This window comes from Amblyomma maculatum, chromosome 5 (assembly GCF_055883805.1).
Source record: "Amblyomma maculatum isolate TAMU_Amacu chromosome 5, ASM5588380v1, whole genome shotgun sequence".
Classification (NCBI taxonomy): Eukaryota; Metazoa; Arthropoda; class Arachnida; order Ixodida; family Ixodidae; genus Amblyomma; species Amblyomma maculatum.
In genome coordinates this window covers 146,047,571-146,071,633 of record NC_139348.1, presented here as the reverse complement: position 1 = coordinate 146,071,633, position 24,063 = coordinate 146,047,571, and the positions used below count along the sequence as shown (strand labels likewise).

Sequence of the window (24,063 nt, the reverse complement as noted above, 5' to 3'; positions counted from 1 at the left end):
GCACCACCAAGGCCGTAAAAAGGTCGGAGGTGACTCGCCGGTCCCCCTTTTGACTCTGAGTCCTTTTTTTCTTTCCTCTTCGTTCCTTTCTGTTCTCCGCGCATCACTGACATCCTTTTCTCCCAGCCGACTCCGTCTCTGCGCCGCCCGCTTCTTCTTCTCTGTGCGCACGTAAAGACGCTTCTGCAGTTCAGCAGATCCTGAAAGCCGTTCTCTCCAGTCTCCACCTCTCCTTCTCACCTCCGCTACTGCCCCAGGCTGTTCTCGCGTAACCCCGCTTAGTAGTAATGCAGCTAGGCGGTGCAGCTAGCTTTACAACTTTTCTAGTTTGGCCGTAGGGTGTGGAATCGATTCAGGCCGTTTTATTTCTGCCGTAATCGAAGCGCTCGCGACAAAGAAAGGAAATTTGTGTTCATCCACAACAAAGCACTCTCTCTCTGAATTCGCGTGCGCGTGTGTAGCTAGAAGCAATATGAAAGGCTAGAATTTGTAGCGTGAAAGCCTTAATCCGGATGTTCAGAGCCCAGAAAAATCGTCCAACGCCTGCATGCGGGCTATACTATATAAAAGGACCATTAGAGTGGAGTCGAGCTGAGCCCAGGAAACTCTCGTTGCTAGCTAGGACGAAATGTCGTAGCCATCGCCTCAAACGATCTCGCCGCATGTCTGTCAATCAATCAATCAATCAATCAATCAATCAATCAATCAATCAATCAATCAATCAATCAATCAATCAATCGATCAATCAATCAATCAATCAATCAAAGTTTTTTTATTTTCACCTAAATAAAATATACATGGCGAAAAAAGGGGGATGTATACTCCAACCCGCCCTCACGTAATGCCGTGTTCGTCCTACCCGCTTTACCTATATTAAAGCCTTTTCTTTAGCGTATAGAGAACCACTGCTCCGGAAGTGTGACTCCAGTGTTCAATTCCTTCATTCTCTTCCTTTTTGCCCAGTGTAATTGTTGAACATAGAAGATACCAGTTGTGCCCTTTTCAGTTCTTCGATACAGCTACAAAGTGAAATTTGTTTTCTTTTATGTTCTTTATTGTAATGTGGTCCGTGGGGCGTACTCACGTACACACACATACATACACATACACATATCCGCCTTTAGAGATAAGGGTGACGCCGGTGAACGCCCACAGGTTTCGGTTAGTCATCATTAATACCAAAGCAAGAGGAAGGTTGGACAGCCTGCAGAGAACAAGAGTTTCGCACCGGAAAGAGGTCCTCCTGGGAGTTTTCACATTTTTTTTTTAATAAAGCTTTTTCCTCCTCCTCCTCCTCCTCCTCCAGCCGTCGACGTAGCTCAGCTAGACTCGCTTGGCATTCGGTACTTATGCATAGAATGTGAGGATAGGGTACCATTTGATTTAATTATGCTCATGGGCCTCCTTTTTTTTTTGGCGCTGAAGAATGGCGGGTTACCATTCCGATAAAGATGCACGGCCTGCCATAATTTATTTCCAGGAAACCATGGACAGGTTTTTGGCAATCCATAAAGCTGCAGCAGAACTTCCCGAGTGGCTCTCAAGGCTAGAGCCTTTATTATGTTGAGTGAATTTTAGTGTGTCATATGTAAATAGCGTATGTAAATAGCATTTGAGTGATTTTTGTTGTGTTTTTGTTTTGTTGATTTTGTTCTCGTGAAAAGCTATGTGTCAAGACCAGGCAACAAAATAATAAAGTCGACGTAGCTCTGTTGGAAGAGCACTGGACGCGATATTCGGAGGTCGTGGGTTCAACTTTCACCATGGGCGCGTTTTTCCTTCCGGTTTTCACTTAATATTCTTTATTTCGATAATCCCTATAAGACTAATTCTTGTCAAACACCAGGAACCAAATATGAAAAAAAAAAGAAAAAATTCCCAACGTCTGCCTTCCACTCGAAGACTGTCAGCTCCTTTAAGCTCTGTAATAACGAGCCCACCATTACGCTTTCTTAATATATATATATATATATATATATATATATATATATATATATATATATATATATATATATATATATATATATGTATGTGTGTGTGTGTGTGTGTGCTTGCTTCTGCTGCATTTTACGCGGTTTTTCCCGGCATCTTAAGTGGCGCAGCACTTTAGCGCGCGACAAGGTATGTATTGGAGACAGAAGCGTGACGACCTGCGCACGTATAATGTATGTATGTATGTATGTATGTATGTATGTATGTATGTATGTATGTATGTATGTATGTATGTATGTATGTATGTATGTATGTATGTATGTATGTATGTATGTATGTATGTATGTATGTATGTATGTATGTATGTATGTATGTATGTACGTACGTACGTACGTATGTATGTATGTACCGTCTTTGCCAAAAGTAACCACGCTGCTCCGAAGGCTGGCGGAGCAAGCGCGCGGCCGTGTGGCGGCGTTGCGCTCGCTGTGGCTTATCAGTGCTCGTCAGCTCCGAGGGTACAACAGCTGACGTAACTTCGCACCCTCACTCTCGCCCGTTGGATGATAAAAACTAGGCGCGTATGATGTGCGGGCTGCGGTATCACGCGTGGGAAGTCTGGTTGTGCCCAGCGAGGGCGCTCAGTATAGCGACCGGGCTATTCGCTCTTCTCGGCAACTGCCCTGAAGCAGATATTACAAGTCGTGTTTCTCCCTGTATAACTATACATGCTTGTGTTCTGTAATCCGCTGCTGAAACGCACCAGCAGTATTGCGCTGTCCTGCGTGTTTTATGCGCCTGTGCATCAAAGAATGATAACGCACCTCGAAATTTCAATATGCTTTCTCCAAGGTGCCTTGCGTAGTGCCACATTACGGGTCGTAACTCCGGTACAAGGATATGGGAAAGCTTGTGAACCCTTTCAAGCCACCTTGCGAAATTTGCTTGTAGGTAAGTTTTGGTTTAAGTAAGGAACTAAAATGAAACCTTCCTCGCGCTTAGCCATTATATGCACATGATTGCTTTCTCGTTCGCGGAACCCTTATTTCAGGGCGACAGTGTCCGGCAAACCTAGCACATATTCGTCCTAGAAACAACAAGAGCTCACCGCGTCTACTATCACCTGCTTTTCTGTTTTCCGCAGTTGCCGATAAGAGCGAATAGCCGCGGCCGTCGCTATACTGAGCGCCCTCGCTGGGCACAACCAGGCTTCGCACGCGTGAAACCGCAACCCGCACATATCATACGCGCCTAGGTTTGATCATGCAACGGGTGAGAGTGAGGGTGCTAAGTTGCGTCAGCTGTTGTACCCTCGGAGGTGACGAGCACTGATAAGCCACAGAGAGCGCAACGCCACCACACGGCCGCGTGCTTGCTCCGCCAGCCTTCGGAGCAGCCTGGTTACTTTTGGCAAAGACGGTACGTACGTACGTACGTATGTATGTATGTATGTATGAAACAAAATTTAATGACGTAAGTAAGTATTAAATAAAGATAAACAACAGCACATCAAGTTAAACAAGCCTAAACCAAGGTAAACGAAGCTACACACAAAACTTTGCAGTGCGTATAACTCGCGTTTTTGTAATCCCAGGAATATGACATCCATTTTTCTGGCAGCTCCGCTAAATACTAGAACAGGATGGAGCCAGTTAAGGATGTGAAGAATTGAACTCTTTCTTTATATCGACCGGTTCCCGCGCTCTTCCTCTTCCGCCTTTTCTTGCTTCGAACGCCCACACACGACCTGTATTTGAAGACCTACCACGGAACCAAGCTTTGCTCGGTGTTTCTTTCCTCTCATTGCTTGTTTGAGGTTTTCACCTTTCACACATACAAAGCGGCCTTACATGTGCGCAGTACAACTTTAGTTGTGTCTTGCCTCCAGGTTCTTTATTTCTAAAACCACAGCAGCCGTCGCAGGGTGTGAAAGAGGCGAACAGCACCTTGGCGCGAATCCAAAAAACAAGTGTCTACACATTCCCGTATTGGGGTATTAGTTCGGATGGAAAGATGAACAGTGGTTGAGAGAGAAAGAAAAGATACCTAACAAGGCAGACGTCAAGAGTCATTCTTTCTTAGAAGAAATCCACCTTGTTATCATTTTATTTTGTAGCTGCGTATGGCTTGTCGGGTCGGCTAGGTTTCCTTCATCTCTCGGTGTTTTTCACTCCCACCCGGAAGTGCCAGGGCCGTCAGCCTCGGCTTCTGGTGCCCGTGCGGGGGCGGTAGGATTTGTATGTATTGCTACTGTTACTTTTCCAACGGAAAGAGATATCTTATATTCACCGCCAGTGCAGCGCTACGCGCTCCGAAGGAATTCCATTTTCTCCCTCTATACTCTTTACGAGTGGGGCTCGTGCGGATGTAATGAAATTGGTCATTTTTCACCGCTGTATAGGGGAACCTTGTTCGTAACGTGGCTTGCTGTCTGAGCGTTTTTACTTCCGGTTTCTCGGTACACTACTTCAATGGCGTTCGTCTGTCGACATCCTTTTGTGCGAGTTTTCTGATCATTTGAAGGTTTTGTCCAATCCTCTATTCCTAACCTTCTTAGATACATGTGAATACTCTATGTCCCTTCGCGTGTTTCCTAGCGCCCAAGGGCTCTTTTTTCATCCATCATGTTCTTCTTGCTGTGGTTCACACAATGCCCGGATTTTCAAAGGTTTCTGCCAAATATTTCGACTTTATGAATTCCGACTATTCCAAATTTTCTTCCCTCACTGCTTCCATCACTACTTTGTTACGCGCCTTGCCCTTTAGTTCACCCACTACATCAAGGATTTTCCCTTTATTTTACTCTCACGTTTTTTTGTTTAATCATTTGCTTAAACTTGCACGCCATTCATTTTACTTACACGCTACTTCTCTATTCGGTTTATCCTCGCATGAGAAGAGACCAGCATCACCTTCATAAGGGGCTCGCACAACCTTGATCTCGACGGCGCGGCGGAGTTCCCCACAGCGAAGCGTAGGGCGAGCTTTTCTACATTTCCTCTTATTGTTGCTCGCTTACGACGCTCTGCCTGAATAAAAGGGAACGAGGGTTCCGTCGGCAATCCATTAGGGCAGTGCCTTCTCGTACACTTCCTCAAATCTGGAGCCCTGTCGGAACGCGAGCGCAGTCATCTATCAATTCCACACCCCGTCTCCAACGGCGAGCCGCCGCTGAAACTGACGCCTCGTGGCGCTGCTGCGCCGCTGAGTGCGGTTTATTGCGACGAAATTCCATTATTATGCCGTGACGCTGACAAGAGCGCTTTAATGAACCGGCGTGAAAGTGCGTCGCTTGCTATTTCTTTCCTGAATTCTGCACACCCTCTAGAAGTTGGTAATTTGCGCGAATTTTTATTGCAGTAATAGAAATGGCAATGGTAACGCAGTAAATGAGACATTTCTCTTCGAGTCCATACCAATGATATAGAAATGTGAAAATGTTTGCGCACTGACCATAATAAGGGTGCTCTCCAGGCAGGGCACATATACAAGGCTTGGAATATCTGTTTTGAAGTATTTCATTAGCCGTGCTTTTCTTGAAATAATAAACGAAACAGATGCATTGTGCAAGCACGGCTGGATCCCCCATCTCCCTTTACCTCTGCCTCCTTCAAGGATTAGTGAATACTTGGCCGTGATGTGGAGTCCCGATTCTTTGGAGAGCACACTTAATATTTTTTCTAGCGACGGTCCCGTTCTTTCTCCTTTCGTCGAGGACAAAGCTTCTGAAAGTACTGCTTTTATTTTTCTCGACTAGAAGGAACTCTTGCCCCCAAAATATTTTATCACTTAGAGGAAATGCATATAAGGGAACCCAAGTTCTTAATTGTTTTTATCACCCAAAGGGAACTCAAGTCCAGAACGTCATTGAGATAAAATGCACCTTAAGGAAGCCATTTGCGTTGAGCCTATAAAAACGAAAACAATAGAGAGAAAGATAGAGGGAGAAACGAAGTTAAATACAAGGACTTTAGCTATCCACGCTCAGCTGGCCACCGTAATATTTGGAAGGGAATAAAAGAATAGAAAGGAATAAACAAGGGAATAATAAATTAGTTTCGCAAGCACCAGCAGGTCGATTTCAAGTTCAAGTTTTTTTCCTTTCAGCAAGAAAAGGAGGGGCCAGAACTAAAAGCTGTAAAAACAGCTTGACGGGGTCCTGGCCCCCTTACAAGGTTGGCAGAGCAGCAGACAAAAAAAAAATCAATTCACATGTTTATAAGCTAAACACGTTATACAAATAAAAAACGGGTAAAACGTTGTACTGTTCCTTCTGTACGAACGAAGGAACGTTATAAAATACAGACAAAGATACAAGGAAAAAAGTGGGAAAGCACTGCTGATACAGAAAACAATGGTACACAAAGATGCAAAAAAAAAATACAAATTCATGACAGCTCTCCTCTACAATAGAGGCTGACATCGTGGTTCGACACGCAAACTGGATCAAGTCCGGCAAAATGTAGCTTATTCAACAATTTGGGTACAGTATAATTGAGCGCAAAAAGAAAAAAAGCCGGCAATTGTTTAATTTCATTTCTGATGTGTTTGAATGAAAAATTGAAATATAGCCGATCATTCACCTGAAGTACACTTGATTGAAAAGCAGAAAAAAACAACAACTAAAAGTCGCAGGTAGGACCCGAAAACATGACCAATTCAACAACATGGCATAAGACTAACAACGACCAATTCTGGATGCCAAAACGTGAGGAAGATAAACAGACGGAAGTTATAGCGACATGCGTTGCTTGATTGTAAGAAGTCCTCGAAGTACTCTGCAACGTCTTCATTAAAACGCAGATCCTTTACGTCCTTTGAAATCCATTGTTTGCGGCAAAGCCCAGGAAAAGAAAAGAAAAACTAAATGCACGCAACAACAACGACGTTTCTCAGACAATAACTGCTTCGCCGCTCTAGGAAAACAAGCCGCGCATTGATCACTGGCCCAGTCGCCTAAGTAACCATCCATTTCCTGGAAGCGCGAAGAGGGAAGAAGTTACTAAGCATGGGAGGGATCGCGGAAATGGCCTGTTTCGGGTCTGAACTCATTACGAAGACGCTGGCGAGTTCATCCTAAGCGGCATATTGAATGAATGAGAAGCCCTCCCTAACCTCCGCTACCCATCCTCCTGTTTTTTTGCTCCCACAGAAAACGTATACGCTCTCCCTTCTTCGTCATTTTCGGTCTCAATTTTTCTATGCCATGGCCTTTCCCCAAATGATAACATTTCCGAGTTTTTTCGTGGAGCAGGAAATGGCTTTGGAGCGAGTCTCTCGTATAATCCTTAGCTTTATATTTCTGTCTCACTTAGTTTGCTTTTTCTTTCTATATCTTGTTTAGCTTGCAGAGTTTGCTTTCGAAAAGCTACACCTGAAGCCGGGATCTGTTTTGCATAATCTTCTGATCAAAACGATGCCCACAAATCATGGGAACGCCTTAGTGACCTTAATGGTCGAATGCGACAGCATTAAATCATTGTTGCTGTTACTAGTTTAGGACACTGAAGCAGAGTATTATATTATGTTGTTTTGTTTACTGTTATCACAAGTGGGGGTTATGTATCCAGCCTTACGGTAACCGCTCTCGGTACATGCAAACCAGACGACATCGCATGGTTTCTCAGACCTCAATCGAGCTGGTTTGAGTTTCATTGAATTTCAGTTAACCAGCCAGGGGACAGGTAGTTTACTGACGCACCATTTTGAATTACGCCACGCTTCTGGGCTCTTTGTAATGCACGAAAAAAGAAATCAGCAGTCTGTCGGCGAGGCCAGGGAAAGCATTGAGGATTTTTCTTTAATGTTATTGACCTGGATTAATACTCGATTCAGCTTAAGGTGAAATATAATTAAACACAAAGTAGACAGAAAAGCAACGTGCCGAGTGGGAGAACCGAAACCACGACCTTTGAATATCGCGTCCGGTGTTCTTACCAACTGAGCTACTTCGACGACCTTCCAACTGGCTTTTAAAGTAGAAGGGAACGTCGACTCAAAACTAAAACTGGAATCAGTATGAAGCATTTCCTGACTTGTGCATGGTCAGTATGTGCGTGCGTATGTGCAATGTGTGTGTGTACGTGCGTGCTTGTGCGTGTGTGTGTGTACGTGCGTGCTTGTGTGTGTGTACGTGCGTGCTTGTGCGTGTGTGTGTGTGTGTGTGTGTGTGTGTGTGTGTGTGTGTGTGTGTGTGTGTGTGTGTGTGTGTGTGTGTGTGTGTGTGTGTGTGTGTGTGTGTGTGTGTGTGTGTGTGTGTGTGTGTGTGTGTGTGTGTGTGTGTGTGTGTGTGTGTGTGTGTGTGTGTGTGTGTGTGTGTGTGTGTGTGTGTGTGTGTGTGTGTGTGTGTGTGTGTGTGTGTGTGTGTGTGTGTGTGTGTGTGTGTGTGTGTGTGTGTGTGTGTGTGTGTGTGTGTGTGTGTGTGTGTGTGTGTGTGTGTGTGTGTGTGTGTGTGTGTGTGTGTGTGTGTGTGTGTGTGTGTGTGTGTGTGTGTGTGTGTGTGTGTGTGTGTGTGTGTGTGTGTGTGTGTGTGTGTGTGTGTGTGTGTGTGTGTGTGTGTGTGTGTGTGTGTGTGTGTGTGTGTGTGTGTGTGTGTGTGTGTGTGTGTGTGTGTGTGTGTGTGTGTGTGTGTGTGTGTGTGTGTGTGTGTGTGTGTGTGTGTGTGTGTGTGTGTGTGTGTGTGTGTGTGTGTGTGTGTGTGTGTGTGTGTGTGTGTGTGTGTGTGTGTGTGTGTGTGTGTGTGTGTGTGTGTGTGTGTGTGTGTGTGTGTGTGTGTGTGTGTGTGTGTGTGTGTGTGTGTGTGTGTGTGTGTGTGTGTGTGTGTGTGTGTGTGTGTGTGTGTGTGTGTGTGTGTGTGTGTGTGTGTGTGTGTGTGTGTGTGTGTGTGTGTGTGTGTGTGTGTGTGTGATTCTAAAAACATTTTATAAAGGTCTACTTTTGATAAATTGCTGTTTTGCATTTAGAATACTTTATGCGGTGGCATAAGCAGTGCTGTTTAAGTGTTACGATATTGACACTCGTCCAAAAAAGGATGAATGTCCAAACGTCATTGCGCTCGACACGTCAAGGAAATACTCGAACAAACAAAACAAATTAAAAAATCCTGAGCTTGATTATTTCAGCAGAATTATTATTTTTGGGGAGCTTTTATTATATATCTTGTATCTGAGAGCATTTTGTTGCCTATCTAAAACAGGTGTCTAATTAGTGCCTCACGAGAATAACAGAGCTTATTTGCGTCCCCACGAGATCAGTGATGTTCTCTAAATTGACATGAACTACTTTCTAAAAAAAAAAATGTTTTTGCATTCATTTTAAATATTGTTACTGACAGTGGGCACTGCTTGCGAGGTCAGATGTCCTGGAATAAGGTGTACCAATGACCCCCCTCGTTATATGCGCGATCCTCATTAAACCTGCAGAACCATGAGTAACAACATTGAGTATTTTTTTTTTTTTTTAAACGGAGGCCCAAATTTGAACCCTTGCTTCAAATGACATGCTTTCAGCTTCACTAAAAAGGAATAACTATTGTGCTAGACAAGATGGTTAAACTCGGTTTTTCATGCTCATTCTTAATTCATTTTTAAGAGAAGCGCTTCTCTTAAAAATGAATTAAGAATGAACATGAAAAACCGAGTTTAACCATCTTGTCTAACACAATTTATGCTTTTATGCTTTCACCGCGCTCTGAATGACACTTGATTCAAAACAAAATTTTTGCGATTTGAGTAAGTTTGAACAAATTTGTGCTGCTCCGTCCGAGATGTGAGTATCTAGAAAGCAAAACTTATCACTGCAGAAAATGTAAATTTTGTTTTATAACTGCAAAAAGAATCAACTTGGAAACGCTGACACGGCCTTCTGAATCAGGTGGCTTTGTCAGGAAAGCAAGCGGTCGGAAACGGAGAATGGCAGCCACTGACAGACAGCCGTCAAATGCAGAACGTAATTCGGCCACTAATAACGGAACTCGGCGACGTAGGAGAGAGGGCTGTGGAGGAGGGGTGAGTGAGCACAAATGTCAGTGTGCGACATCGTCGTCGGCGGCGACGCTCGGAACGATGGCGTGACTGTCACGAATATGTTTCCGCTTCCCTGCCGTAGAGGACGCGTGGAGGTAGGGGCATGCGTTTGTCAGGCCGGCGCGGCTTGATATTCAGAAGCCACAGTTCGCTTGCGACGCGCGTTGAAATCGCGCTCCTTTCCACCGCGGTTCTGAACTGTTGCATTGCAATGAGCAGGCAGAGGCGCATTCTGCAAATCAGAGTACTGGCTGTGAATACGAAGCCGACGCGTATTAATGGAGGCGGGCTGTATAATCGTTACCACTTAATGCACACGCGTGTCTAAATGCGCCACGCGTTTTGTACAAGTCAACTACAACAGAGAACATATGTGTGTTTCCTGTTCTAGAAGGTTATTTACCGAACATAAATAACAGGAAAAGTTTTGTTTAGACCATCGGTTTGTAAGGAAAGTTGCTTGCAGTTGTTGCGATGGGCGCTGATCAGCTCTGTGGAAAAGGAGAGACTGCTTAGCGGAAAAGGTGGAAAGACTGAAAACCATCAGGGGGCTGGTCTAGAATGTCGTGTTGAAGTGAGAGAGTCAGCAGCTAAAGCGACGTCTACGTGCAAGAGCTCAATACAGAGCCCCCGTCAAACTTGGACGGCTGCTAATGATGCGCTTCCGTTGAAGCTAACCGAACATTTGGAATATGTTCATAGAGTCGGGGACAGTGCGAGATCCTTAGCCAAACGCTCTTAAAAAGCCCGTTCGTCAATGGCCTTCAGAGTTAAGCGGGTCGACGACACCTTGGACGCAGCGCGTAAATGTGTTGCCCACATGTGGATGCCTTAAGCTTAAGAACTGCTCGTCAGGAAGTTGGTGCGCTGAGGTGAGACTGCAAACAGTCCTGACGCGCTCCTTCTTTATTACACAGTTCGACAACTTTGTTTCGTGTTTATTATACCAGAGCTTTGCGACTTGCGTCAGATGAAAACTCACATCATGAAGCTTCAACACGTCGGTCATTTTATTATGGATTATTTATTTATTAGAGAATTTATTAGCCTTCATGCCAGCTGAGCTAACTTTGAAGTCTTGATAATATCAGAGTGACAGGCTTGTTGGTGCATGGTCAGAAGATGAAGAGTATTGAGAAGGGGAAATGAATAACATAAGTGTTCATTTAGTTCGTCTCTAATGTCTCCCCACTCGTCTTCAGCTGTGCTTACTTATCGGCTTAATCTTTATCACTGCTGTAGATAGGAAGAGGTTGCAGGCAGACTGTCCAGACATAGACGTGCGGAAACACTGAAGCTGGTGGTGCCCTGTGCAATTGCGTTGCTCTTTTAGTCTCTGTGGTTGAGACTTGAGGTTACGATATTTAAAGTTTCTTCCCAGTCGGAAAAATCTACAGAAACTTTTCTGTTGTTACGACAGAATTTTTGTGCGGTTTTTGACGGGAAACCTGTTGTGAACACAGAACGTTCTGTAGTAACATCAGAAATTTTTGTAGTTACAACAGCAACGTGCTACAGAATACAGACAACAGAAATATACTACAGAAAAACTACAGAACTACATGAAAGTACAACAGAACTGCAGAAAAATCTGACGTTTATGACTGAACTACAGAATATTTTGTCGTATTTTTGACATGGTTCTATAGTGTGTTTTTTTACTGGGTTGTTAATACGAAAACAGAGCACCTGCACTGACTGTAACAGGGCCTTTGTTAAGCGAAATTCTTATTCTCTGACTAGTAGCGTGAGTAAAAATAGATACCAAAAATACAAGGTGCTTCTGAGCACGAATTGTCACACGACCGTTCTTTGTGCAGCATGCAGGTCAGTGCCATTCTATTTCGCTTCTAATTCTGCATGGAGCTGTAATTCAAGCTGAAGACTAGTTTGCGTTACGGAGTCTAACAGACGACTTATGTAGAGTCTTAGAAGAAAGTCCTGGCGCCAAAGGATATTGCCTTCGCCTATAAATTGAACCATCAAGCAATCATTAAAGGCAAAATGGCATTTCAACAGCTGTAGTATGATGTCGTATTAGAGCAGGAAACTGTCTCATAGCATTTCAGGGCCCATTGGTTTTCAGTGGCGCCGTGACAGCATAATTTTACGGCTGAGACGGAAATCATCTGGCTTCAGGATCTTTGACCAAAACTGCACCTTGAGTGCCGTGCCTTTATATTTTAAGAGGTGGGCGCCGAAAATGTAAACAGACAATGAGACTTTCCTTTTCTTAAAGCGGACCAATTTTCATTTCGGCGAAAGGCGTATTTTTCCTAACTCTGTGTCAGTTTCCCAGTGACGAAACACTGTGTCAAAGCATGCCAAACAGCGCTCCGGCAGGTCTTAGTCGGTTTATAAAGAGTTAAACTCCTCCTGTATTTCCCAGAGCATAATGGCTGCTCATCAGAGGTGTGTTCACAGAAATATAGCTGTTGTGGAATCCACGCACGCGCTATAAGCATCTCCTTCATGTTCGCTGCTAGTACAGTCAATATGGCTACTGAGTAATCTCAGTGGTCTCCGTCATTACAGTAATACGCAAAGTCAAGAACGATGGCTCCTACACCGTCTATTCATTTTTCGAGCCTAAGAAGGTTGGATTAGTTTGGTTTGTGGTGTTTAACGTCCTAAAGCGACTAAGGATATGGGAGACGTCGTAGTGGTGGAGTCCGGAAATTTCGACCACCTGGAGTTCTTTAACGTGCACTCACATGGTACAGCCCACGGGCACCTTGCTTTTCACCGCAGAGGTCACCGACACCGGGATTCAATCCCACATTTTTGGGCACAGTAGTCAAGCACCCTAACCACAGCGCCACCCTGGCGAGGTGAACTTAAGTATATTCAGCGTGAGCGTTCGCCAGTTCATGCTCAAAACCCATCCTCAATTCTACGAACCAAAGTAGAATTTAACACGAATTTTGATTGTGAACTAGCGAACGCTTGACCTGAATGTTGCTTGCTCGCATGCAGCACCTTTACTACAAGATATCGCTATTAAACACACGCGGCAATGCCGGGGATATGTTTACCAATATTCCATCTAAAATGTCAGGTAATGTGCTTGAGTGCACGCCTGCGACGTCGCCCTCCTTAATGTTGAATCCGTACAGCACTTCAAGCAGGGATACAATTAAGGGGACGACACCATGTGTCCTTGAGGCAAGCTTTTCACACTTCAGTGCTAGCAACAACTGGGGCCATGAGACAAAGGTTCAGTTTCAAGCACTGGTTCTTTATATTAGATTACAGTAAGCACGCAATAATTCCTTTAGGTGGTGGCTCCGTCGACTTTTCTTTTCTAGTCGTAAGGTCCCAAACAGGGTATATTTTAGGGTCAAACACACGGTGCAGAGAAAGTTTCGCTGAAGCCGCATTGATCGCGCAGAAGCAAGATCTGCTGTTATATGCACAGGAACAGCAGCGATAATTACCAGCCCTTCTTAGAGGCATATTTGCAGCGCACAACACGCAAAGCAATTTGTTTTCTTTGGTGTCATTGGCGTCAAGAAAGCTTCGGTGAATTCTAAATCTTGGAAATTGCTACACGCTTGAGAATCAACCTGTGGCCTGGTTGCGTATTGCGTGCCCTATCAATATGTGTTCAGGAAATGGTTTCAATGCCCCTAGTTGGTCTCTCTCTTCTCTCCCATCGCCCTTTTTGAAAATGGGCAAAAGTTACATCATTAAGAAGCAATATTACGAAATAAGTATTTAAGTGACTGCAGATGGCACTCAGCAATGTATGATACATGCCGGAAAGTAAAGAAATCCATGTGTATGAGTGCTGGAATGAAAAGCAGATTAAAACTTGAAAAACTGTACTGCTTCGGAGATCATTTAAATTCTGAGTAGTCAAAAGGTGACTTCCTTCGTTGCTATAAGGTAAGGATAACTCCACTTAAAAGATAAAGATTTATTTGACATGATAAGGTTAAAGGGATTGTTTGGAAGATTTTTATGAAATTGAAGTTCTTAGTAATCATTTGATTTTGACGTTTTTGTTCTTGTCGCTGCCCTGTTTTGTCTCCTTGTCTCCGTCTTGTTTTTTCTGCCCTGCCAACTCACATGCAATCAAGGGCTTTCTTGTTATTTACGCGTTTGTTTGACTGAACCACGCGCATGTGTTACTAATCAAATTTCATTTGAAAGGTTCCCATCACTGAATTGAAACGCCTGGTGGGCAAGCCAAGGAAAACTCCGGCACCCTCAGTATTAGGGTAATGAAGGTGAAGCTAAGGCTCATAGATCAGCGACAGAAAACAACTTAAAGCATTATGGTGTACCTCTTTGCAGTCAAGAAATCGGCTCATTATGACAACATTCTGTCCCCTTTTTTGCTTCGTCATTAATGGAGAATCGTCTTTATGAAAGCAGCTTCTTCCAACTGGCACAGTAATCTCTCACTGAAGTCAGCTTCAGTCGGTTCATTACCGTGACTTAAATGCTAAAATTCCGCTTGTAATTCTCTAGCTATGTATGCCGTGCTGTACGTATTTGAAGGGATATTTTCATTTACGCAAAGTGTCCATATACTTTGAAGCTTCCATGAATTAAAAGGAAAAATATTATTTAATGAAAAGCAGGGCTTATATAACAGCAGTAACCGAATGCGAGTCGCTGATGTTTTCTAATACAATAGTATAAGGAAATATGAGGGGATCCTTTTTTGAATTAGGTTAGCAAGGAAACCAAATATTTTAATTTATGTGAAACCAGTGCCGATTACGTCATTAAATATTAAACCACTCTAATTCTTTACGGTCATGAAAAAAAAAGTTATACGTTTTTAATGTTGGTTTGAAATTTTGGGGCCATACCTTTAACTAGTTTTAACTGGAGGCGCGACCCTTGACCTTGACGGACCTTGGTCATCAAGCATAACAACATAAGTTTCGCTCAATTTTCTGGAGGATAGAAGCTTTAACAAAGCCGGCGTAACGTTGGTATCTCATTATGATAGATTGTGCCCAATTCGATGGTGACCACCAATCTTGACCCTGGTTGTTTATAAAGTATGACCCGGGCCACTTGAGGATTGACCTCCATCAATTTGGAACACAGTGACATGTATCTATAATGAACGTGGCCTAGTTCGATGGTTGCGCCCTAGTTTTGGCTACGTCAACCCCAAAATTTTACTTGGGCCACCTGAAAATTGACCTGGTTTAAATTGATCCAAAAGTGAGACCCAGATAGGATGGACCACGCCCAGGTCAATGGCCACCACCATGGCTAGCTCAGGCCACACATAACAGTTCTCCCAGGTAACCTGAAAAGGAACCTCGGCCAAACTGAAAACAATTATTGATATCCAAGCAAAAGAGGCATCGCTAAATCCTATGATCACACACAGATTTGACTATCTTCCCCCGAAATATGACCGCAGTGAAATTGCACCCAAAATATTCTCTAAATAAAAGGAACACACCAAGGTTGATGTCACACTCAAATTCGCCCGTTCCACCAACAAAATTTGGCCAGGGTCAGCCAAAAATTGCCTTCGCGCAAATTGAACAATAATCGTTTTCAAATTATCGCGAACAGCATCCAGTTCAGGGGTGGCACCAAACATTAGCCATGGTCTCTCCCAAACTTTCGCCTGGGACGTTAGGAAGTGAACCAAAATAAATGCATCGAGTGCACCGGGCTTTCGCTAGAGCTTCCGTTGTTACCAATATTAAACGGCTGTGATCCTTGCTACAGTGGTTTCGTTAACGTATACAGGTAGCACACATTTCAGTTAGGGGTGTTACTAAAACTAAACTAATTTTAATCGCTACGAATACCCAATCACAACTCTTCTTTCATTGTCTGCACGACTGCTGCATAGGTCTTGCGGTTGCCCACGCATTGCTACGCAAAAGTTATGCAGTTGCTAAGCACATCAACATGTTGTTATGCAGATGCACATGATCGCTGTGAAGCTGGTGTCTAGCTGTTGTTATGAAGCGTTGTTATGCAGCTGTCTTGACTAATTACTGATCCTCCATAAGCAAATCAAGATTTGGCTCGGGTAGTACAATCCAGATTAGCGCTATCGTGGTGAAGGCTAGTGGAGACATGCGTATCGCATATCTACAGAGAGTCCAATAAAGCAAAAATACGCCCTACTGGAGCGTGAATCTGCAAAATAGGGACCACATTGTATACGCGTGTAAGTTCAAACTTCCATCTTTACGCGGGAGCTTTAGCACTCTTAAACTCAGGCCTAACAAGATGACTCTTAAAATGTATCCTCTGTTTTCTGTGGACGTGAATTCAGAAAACAAAAGCTTGCAATTATGACGGCTTCTCTTAACTCTGAAATTGCGGCGAGCAATTGCAAGTGCTCTAAACACTTGCTTCTGTCTATTCACCCTGCTGACAGTTAACATTTCGTATTGCTGGTTTACCTTGTGGAAGTGGAATTCTATTTTCAGCTTGATTGTCGTGGAAGAGGTTGTTTACTGCTCGCTTGGTCACAGCTCTTTCGTATACCCTTCTCAGTGGACAAGAACGACGTCGTTCAGTGGCGTGAATGACCCTTTGTTCGCCACCTTTCCTTGCAACGTGTAGCTGAAAGGCAGTGAACATCTTCCTTTTGGGCTGCCAGTAGTGTGGAGCTTGCCCGGAACTCTATTTCGATCAATGCTTAATGTTGCACCGTGTGAACCATCTGAAGTGGTATATCGCGTGGAGCCTAATCTCATTTTAGTTTATTCATGCCAAGTATACGAGGGTGGTGAAAAGCCGGCAGTATAGCGAGCACGGTAACGAAAACAACGCCCTGAATAGCTTACACGGACGCTGAAACGATGATCCTCCCAACGGAAACATAACACCACGCGCATTCTTGTTCACGTTTTCACAGTTTCAGCACGTCTCGAATTCGAGCGATTCTTTCACAAGTCATTGTTTTCTTCCTGCAGCGAGTTTGTTGGACTGGGCAAAAGATCGTAACTGCCTATGTGAAAATAACGCGTTTCTGACTCGCAGCCATTCTTGAAGCTATGTCTAGCAGCGACCAATGGTGAACAATCGAATTGTGGAAAGCCTGTTTGCCAAAATGAGCTCAGAGGTTTCAAACTATCGTTGCTCCTGAATAAAAATTGCTTGATCTAAAATAGAAGCAACAGTTTCACGCAGCTTAAAACATAGAGTCACCATGCCTGCCCACATTTATCGTTTTTAAACCAAAACGGATGAGCCAATGCTCGTAAAAATGCAATGCACATAGCAACTAGCGCTTAAGACAGGGACAGAAGAGGAGCGGACACCATGAAAGCTAGTCGTTAGCGCTAGTTACCATGTGCATTGAGTGTAAAAATCCCCAACTAGCCCACCTGTCCGCTTTAAACGTCAAAATGAGCCCTTCACTAATTGTACCGACCTTAGATATGCGGATGATACCACTTTAATGGCAGAAAGTGAAGTGGAACTCAAGAGACTTCTGATGCGCGTACAAGAAGAGAGTGAGAAGTTTGGGCTTAAACTGAACATTAAAAAGACGAAGATCATGGCGTCTTGCCCTATCAAGTCCTGGAGCATCAATGGACAAGAAGTGGAAGCTGTGACAGATTTTCTGTTCTTGGGCGCCAAGATTACCTCGGAAGGAGACTGCAGCCATGAAATTAGGAGACGCCTGCTTCTGGGAAAGAGAGCAATGGTTAGCCTTGACCGCCTAGTAAAGAGCAGTAGTCTGCCAACCAAGATCCGTATAACCCGTGCTATGGTCTTTCCAGTTGTGATGTATGGATGCGAGAGTTGGACTGTGAAAAAGGCTGACCGCCGAAGAATTGACGCGTTTGAATTGTGGTGCTGGCGAAGACTCTTAAGAGTTCCTTGGACTACCAGAAGATCAAATCAGTCGATATTGTCGACCATAAACCCTGACTGCTCATTGGAGGGTCAAATTCTAAAGTTAAAGCTCAGCTACTTTGGTCATCTGATGAGAAGAGAAAAGTCGCTGGAGAAAGATTTGATGTTGGGAAAGGTTGAGCGTCGCCGGAGAAGGGGTAGGCAGCGAACGCGATGGTTAGATGGCATTCTCGAGGCATTGCAGATGAAGCTATGTGATGTCAAGAAGATAGTGAGAGACCGGAAAGCGAGGCGTGACATGGTCCATAGGGTCACGAAGAGTCGGACACGACTGAACGCCTGAACTGAACTGAACTGATTTTCGCAAGTGTTCCCAAATGGTTTGGATATGCTAGCCACATTTGATGCCAGAGCTGCACCTGCGAAGTAGTTTGAACGGGATGCTGTGAGAATGCAGTCCTTTAAGTGTGACGATGCCGCGTACAATATATTGACAGGCTTATACGCCGCTGAAACGAACTCCTCATTTCGGCGAACCTTAAGACCCGCAAGGAGGCACAAATCTGGGCGACGATTTCATGAAATGCACTAAACGGTTCTCGAAGGACCGAATGACGATCACTCTTAGGTAGATATGATTTAAAGATGCCAATGAAATTCTGAATGATGGCATTGAAGTGCATGAAGAGCCTGGAAATCAGTAAAATAAACACCATGTATAATGATGAAAAGTTTGTCTACACACTGGTCCCATATTTGTACTGCAAGCACAAAATGATAGCAGAGTTACAGTAGTTCTAAAAGCATATGCTATACATTCGTTTTCCCTAGCAGCCATAACTCGACGTCATTTATCGGAAGATTTAGTTAAATGAGATTTGCTCTCTCACTTCTCATTTTAAATGCGTTATCTGACAAATGCGAGGTGACGAAAAAAACAGGCTACCCAGTATGGATCTTATAAGCTATCTCTATGATTTTTTCTAACAATACACGATTAATTCAGTTACTTTTAGTGTAATTTTCCCAGCAGTGCTGAACGAAGCAGAATGAAGCTACGACTGCTTTTTCACTACTAACTCGAACAGCCTCCTACTTTTCGCATAAACGAAGAAAACATACAAGAGCTGCAGCTAGAAATCCCCACAAAATAAAGCTACAATGCACAAAATTCACTTAAAAGATCATGTTATGTTCGGGTTGAGATGTGCAAGCCTAAATGATAAAATAGACTGTTAATAAATATATAATATATATATATATATATATATATATATATATATATATATATATTATAATATATATATATATTATATATATATATATATATATATATATATATATATATATATATATATATATAATATAATATATATATTATATATATTATATATATAATATAATATAATATAATATAATATAAATATAAGAGATAGAAAGCGTGCAGAGTGGGTCAGAGAAATAAGTCAAGTTACCGACATTCTAGTAGAAATTAAGAAGAAGAAATGGACATGGGCAGGACATGTAATGCGAAGAGAGGATAACCGATGGTCGCTGAGGGTAACAAACTGGATTCCAAGGGAAGGAAAGCGTAGCAGGGGGCGGCAGAAAGTTAGGTGGGCGGATGAGATTAAGAAGTTCGCAGGGGTCAAGTGGATGCAGCTAGCACAGAACCGGGTTAAGTGGAGAATTATGGGAGAGGCCTTCGCCCTGCAGTGGGCATAATCAGGCTGATGATGATGATGATGATGATGATGATGATGATGATGATGATGATGATGAAATATATGTTCTGATTAGAGCAAAACTTTTAAAATGAAAAACAGAATGCCCGAGATAGAAACGATGAGAAACAAATGCAACAATATGGACACGTTCTGTGAAAAATAACAAAGCAATTTATAAAGTTGATTACTCGAACGCCATGGTCATAAAGCAATGCAAGGAAACATTAAAGAGTTAATTTTAGCGCGCGCTTCTCTAAAAGGTCCGAGCTTCTGTCCTTTTCGCTTCCTGCACAGGCAATTGGCGCCCCGACCTTAACCTTTGCACGGCTAGATTCCGCGAACTCTTGACCGCACTACGTGACGCGCATGGGCCCATAAACACCGGAAAATAGGTGTTCTGGGAATTCCCTGCGCTCCACGGAAGCAGTAGCCCAGCAAGACGTGCACGTGAAAGTTTGAAGTCCTTTTAGTGCTTTCCCCGAGACGGTGTTAAGTATAGACGAGTACTGTTTTCTTTGGCTCCACCGTTTCTGCACAATGTACGTACACTACCATCCTCTGAGAATTTGGCCTTCTTGAACCTATGGTAGGAGAGGAACCAAAGTCGAGATAAGGCGAAAAAAAAAAAAAAGGTTGTTAAGATGAGAGCGTCGTCAGGAAGCCTAATCAAATCCGACGCTTTTTTTATGTGTATATTGCGTACTTATGTTTTTTTTTTAGAACAGTAGGTGAAGGTGTTCTTTCTTCCGGATAATGCTACATTTTTCCTTCAGTGGTTCTTATACAAAAAATGTGGAGTTGTAATTTGTTTTTTATTCTTTTTTTCTTTTTTGCACTGAGTCCAGCTTTTGAGGCGGAAGTTAGGCCACAGATAGCCGCCAGGACCGAAAAAGGCGATGGGTTAGTTGCTAGCAGCTCGTAGTGTGCCGATCCACAAAGCTTCTCGCCTTTTGTTGCCAAGATCGCAGTTTTTTCTTAGCTTCTCCACTACACAGCGTATGGCTCATATTTTGTTTGCTTCGTATAAAGATTTTCTTTAGTTTCGCTTATAGCGTTTTACGTGGAGGAGTGACTTAGGCTGTGAGACGCCGTAGTGCAGGGCCACAGAAAACTTCGACTCTCTGGAGTCCTTTATTGTGCACTGACATCACACATTACAGAACGTCGCGTGGTTGATATTTTCCGGAGCCCTCCACTGCGCCGTCGAAAATGTTCTTGTCCCCTGACAACGCATTCGTTTGAAAGCGTCGGTCAGAAATCAATGCTGTTTTATGCACTGCTAAGACCAGCGTTTCCATCCTCCTTCTCAGTAGACGGAACCAGCAGAGCAATATTCTCACTTAAAATTGTATCATAAGTGCTCCCTCTGGTTCCCATTAAGGTCTATTTCTCCCATTTTCTAGGGGATAGTTGCACGTAGCAACAATGGCCGTTGATCCGGCCCTCATTATTATCAACGCTGTCAGAATTTCTTCCTAGCCATTGCTTCATACAATGGAATAAAACTGCAGGGATACGAAGTTCAAAAAGAAGTGAAAGAAACCAGCCCTAACCTCGAATTGGCGTCCTTGACGGCACCTCATCCTGTGCTCTGATCTAAGATTGTCGTCCTTTTATTAAAGACATAACGACGAAGGGGTTATAACACCCTTTATCGCCTTTACACCATTTTACAGAAAAAGCTATATGCAGCACAGTGCTGATCCGTCGAACCATAATACCATATTTCAGTAGGTTTGAAGTTAATTAAGAGGCATCGTTCGCCAGGCCGTGTCAAATATGGGCAAGTATTGAAGTCGTCATACGCTCTTAACGAAATATAAGCTTCGAAAATGTTTTCGCTTTGGAGGTTGGGTGACATGCGGTCATGGAATGATGGTGGACTTGGGAATTCGCACAACGTTTCACGATGCAACTCCATATTCATTTGTTGGCGGGAGACATGCGGGAGGGAGTTGGGATGTTTGCTGTGTCACACTGAGTCGCAATACTATCCTCGCAGGTCCGGAGTTCGCCTAAGGTGAGGCCTCGCTTCTCGCCCAACCGAAGTTCTACTCCCAGTCGGTCAAGCAGGCATTCCTTCTCAGTGGACTGTGGTGACGTCATGCCAGGTAAGTGTATAAAATTTCATTCCCAAGGAGTGAAATGGCTGCAGAATGTAACCTGTTCTATTTACAGTACGCCATTCCATTGTGTCTGTCTGAAAAAACAAAAAGAGCCCGCTTTCTTACCTGTGCTGCAGCTACTGAGTCATTTGAATTGGTTAATGGGGTTTAACGTCTCAAGTGACTATGGCTATGAGAGACGCCGTAGTGAAGGGCTTTGGAAAATGACCATCAGGGGTTCATTAACGTGCACTGACATCACACAGCACAGGGGCACCATGGTGGTGAATAGACCATGGCGGAATTCAGTTTCTGGATCTAAAACTGAGACTTGAACCTGGGCATATTTGCTCGTTGTATTCGCCACGCTATATCAAGGAGCTACTAAGCTTCCAGTCAGGGCATTCCAAGTTGTTGAAAGATGGCATTGCCACATCAGGTATTCGCGCCGCCCTGAATAAGTCGTGTCCCCATCTGATTAAGGAAAGTGTGAAAATGTAAATTGGCAGGCTTCGGGAGGCAGGTTTTTCAGAGGTCCCGATTGGAAGGCTGTGTGAAACAATGGTGTCCAAAATGAAATCAAACCACATGCGTGAGGCTGCCAAGCGCCAGAAGGTCGCGGGTATTTCCTACATCCACTTGGTATCTCACCTTCTGACGAACGTTGGCCGTAAATTTGAAGTTGACGTTTTATTTTCGTTTCGAAGAAGGTTGAGTAATATATGCCCGGCTGTACAACGAAGGCGCGAGTCCCTACTAGGTAGGAGGGCCGAAGATGACTGTACTGTTAACCATGCTGAAAAGAGGGTAGACTACGTAAAAGGGGTTGTATGCAAAATCCCCCTGTCTGCGGCGCGGGGTATGTAGGACAGACCGGACGTGGCATAAACGACCGCCTGAGGGAACACTCCAATTCTTTGGACAAAACAGGCGGCTCGAATTAAACTCTGCATTGCAGACAACGGGAACACACCTGCACCCCTTTGCTTCAAGAGACGTCTGTCATTTTGAACACACAAAGATCAGATGGTAAGGGAATTAGTAGACGCGTATCACATTGATAAAGGGGGGCTCAGCGTGTGTCGCAAAACCGTCATTGCCACTGATTAACCGTGAAATTGCCTTTCTTGAAAAGCCGTTGCAGGAAGATTTAGACTAGGATAAGTGGTTTTTGTTTTGTGTGTGTATTTTGGCGGGATTATACATAAATGTCGTTTTTGATAATAAATCTTTAGTTGAACGTCAGCGATCGTGTTGTTGTGTGTGTTAACGTCCTCGTTTTTTCGCGCAGTTAAATAACGAATAATTTATTTAATGCTTTTAAGGATAACCGCCTTAATGTAAGTACCAATTTGCAGCTAACTGCTGGCTCCTCATGAATTTGCAGCAGAGCATGTGTTTTCTTCAAATAGATTGCAAACGAAAGAAACGTTTTTTTGGTAAACTTTGCCGGTTTCTTTACAGGTTTTTGTAATTATTCTGCGGAGAACACGCTTCGGTAAGATATGTATAGCGCTCTGAAAAATTCAGTTTAAATCAAGAAAACGATATTATTTAGTTTAGTAAATTGTGTTTGATCTGTGGTAAATTGTATCCTCTCAGTCTCGTTAAAATGTGCAAATAACATTTTAATCATCATCATGTAGGCGCGCTGAACTTTAACTCGAGACAATTCACCAACACAATTACAGCATTGCTTGTGAACATTTTAATCGCGGTTTTGCTACCTTCATCCTTGCTTTTTAAGCGGATTTCTATTTCATTTGGCAAGTGTAATGTCAGCGACCTATTATGCCTCCTTCTAAGGGGGCAGCGCGTTCCAGTAAATTTAAAGTTGATCAATGTAGTTGCAGTTTTAGTGCGGCATATACTTAAAGAGAAATTATCTTCGGAAGTCCAGAGGGCCACAAGAGGTAATTCTTACTGCCTTCAGAACGGGACTGCCGTAATAAATAACGCGCAGCACTATAGCTCGGAGCTCGTTATAATAATAGCCAAACAGCCGCAGTACAAGCCCATCGAGCTAGTAGACGACTACATCACATGGTACTGGCTACGGGACTGTCTGCCGCAGCAAAGCTGAATGCGAGCGACCTCCTTTACGCAAGCGATGTATGCATTTTTAAAGGACGGCAGCGTCAAAGCTTGAGATTTAGACTTTACGATCAACCAGGGATAAATTTAGAACTCTCGAACAGCCTCTAAATATCAGCGGCGGATCGATTGCAATCAAAACCTCATTTCCAGAAACGCGTTCCCAAAGGGAATGCCTCATGCATTGCGCTCAGAAGACTATAGTCCCACGCGGAGGCAAGCTCCTACGCTCCACGCCTGTCGTTCGATCAGCAAGCTGCATTGCCCTGCTCGTCGTGCTTCCTTGGTGATGAGTGGTATCCATTTCCTCCTTTTCAGTTTACTAGAACGAACCACTCGCATCACGAAGTCATGCTTCGCTATTTCTTATCTTCGGCA

At 43.6% G+C, this 24,063-nt stretch overlaps 1 protein-coding gene across 1 annotated transcript in view; it reads left to right on the top strand.

Annotated features, from left to right (window-relative positions):
* LOC146189866 (uncharacterized) overlaps positions 1-24,063 on the top strand; it is a 123,440-nt gene that overhangs the window by 78,438 nt on the left and 20,939 nt on the right. Inside the window, exon 2 of the mRNA XM_084603337.1 lies at positions 21,489-21,597. Within this exon, the coding sequence (XP_084459463.1) occupies positions 21,489-21,597 (109 nt within the window). The remainder of the gene's footprint in view (positions 1-21,488; positions 21,598-24,063) is intronic.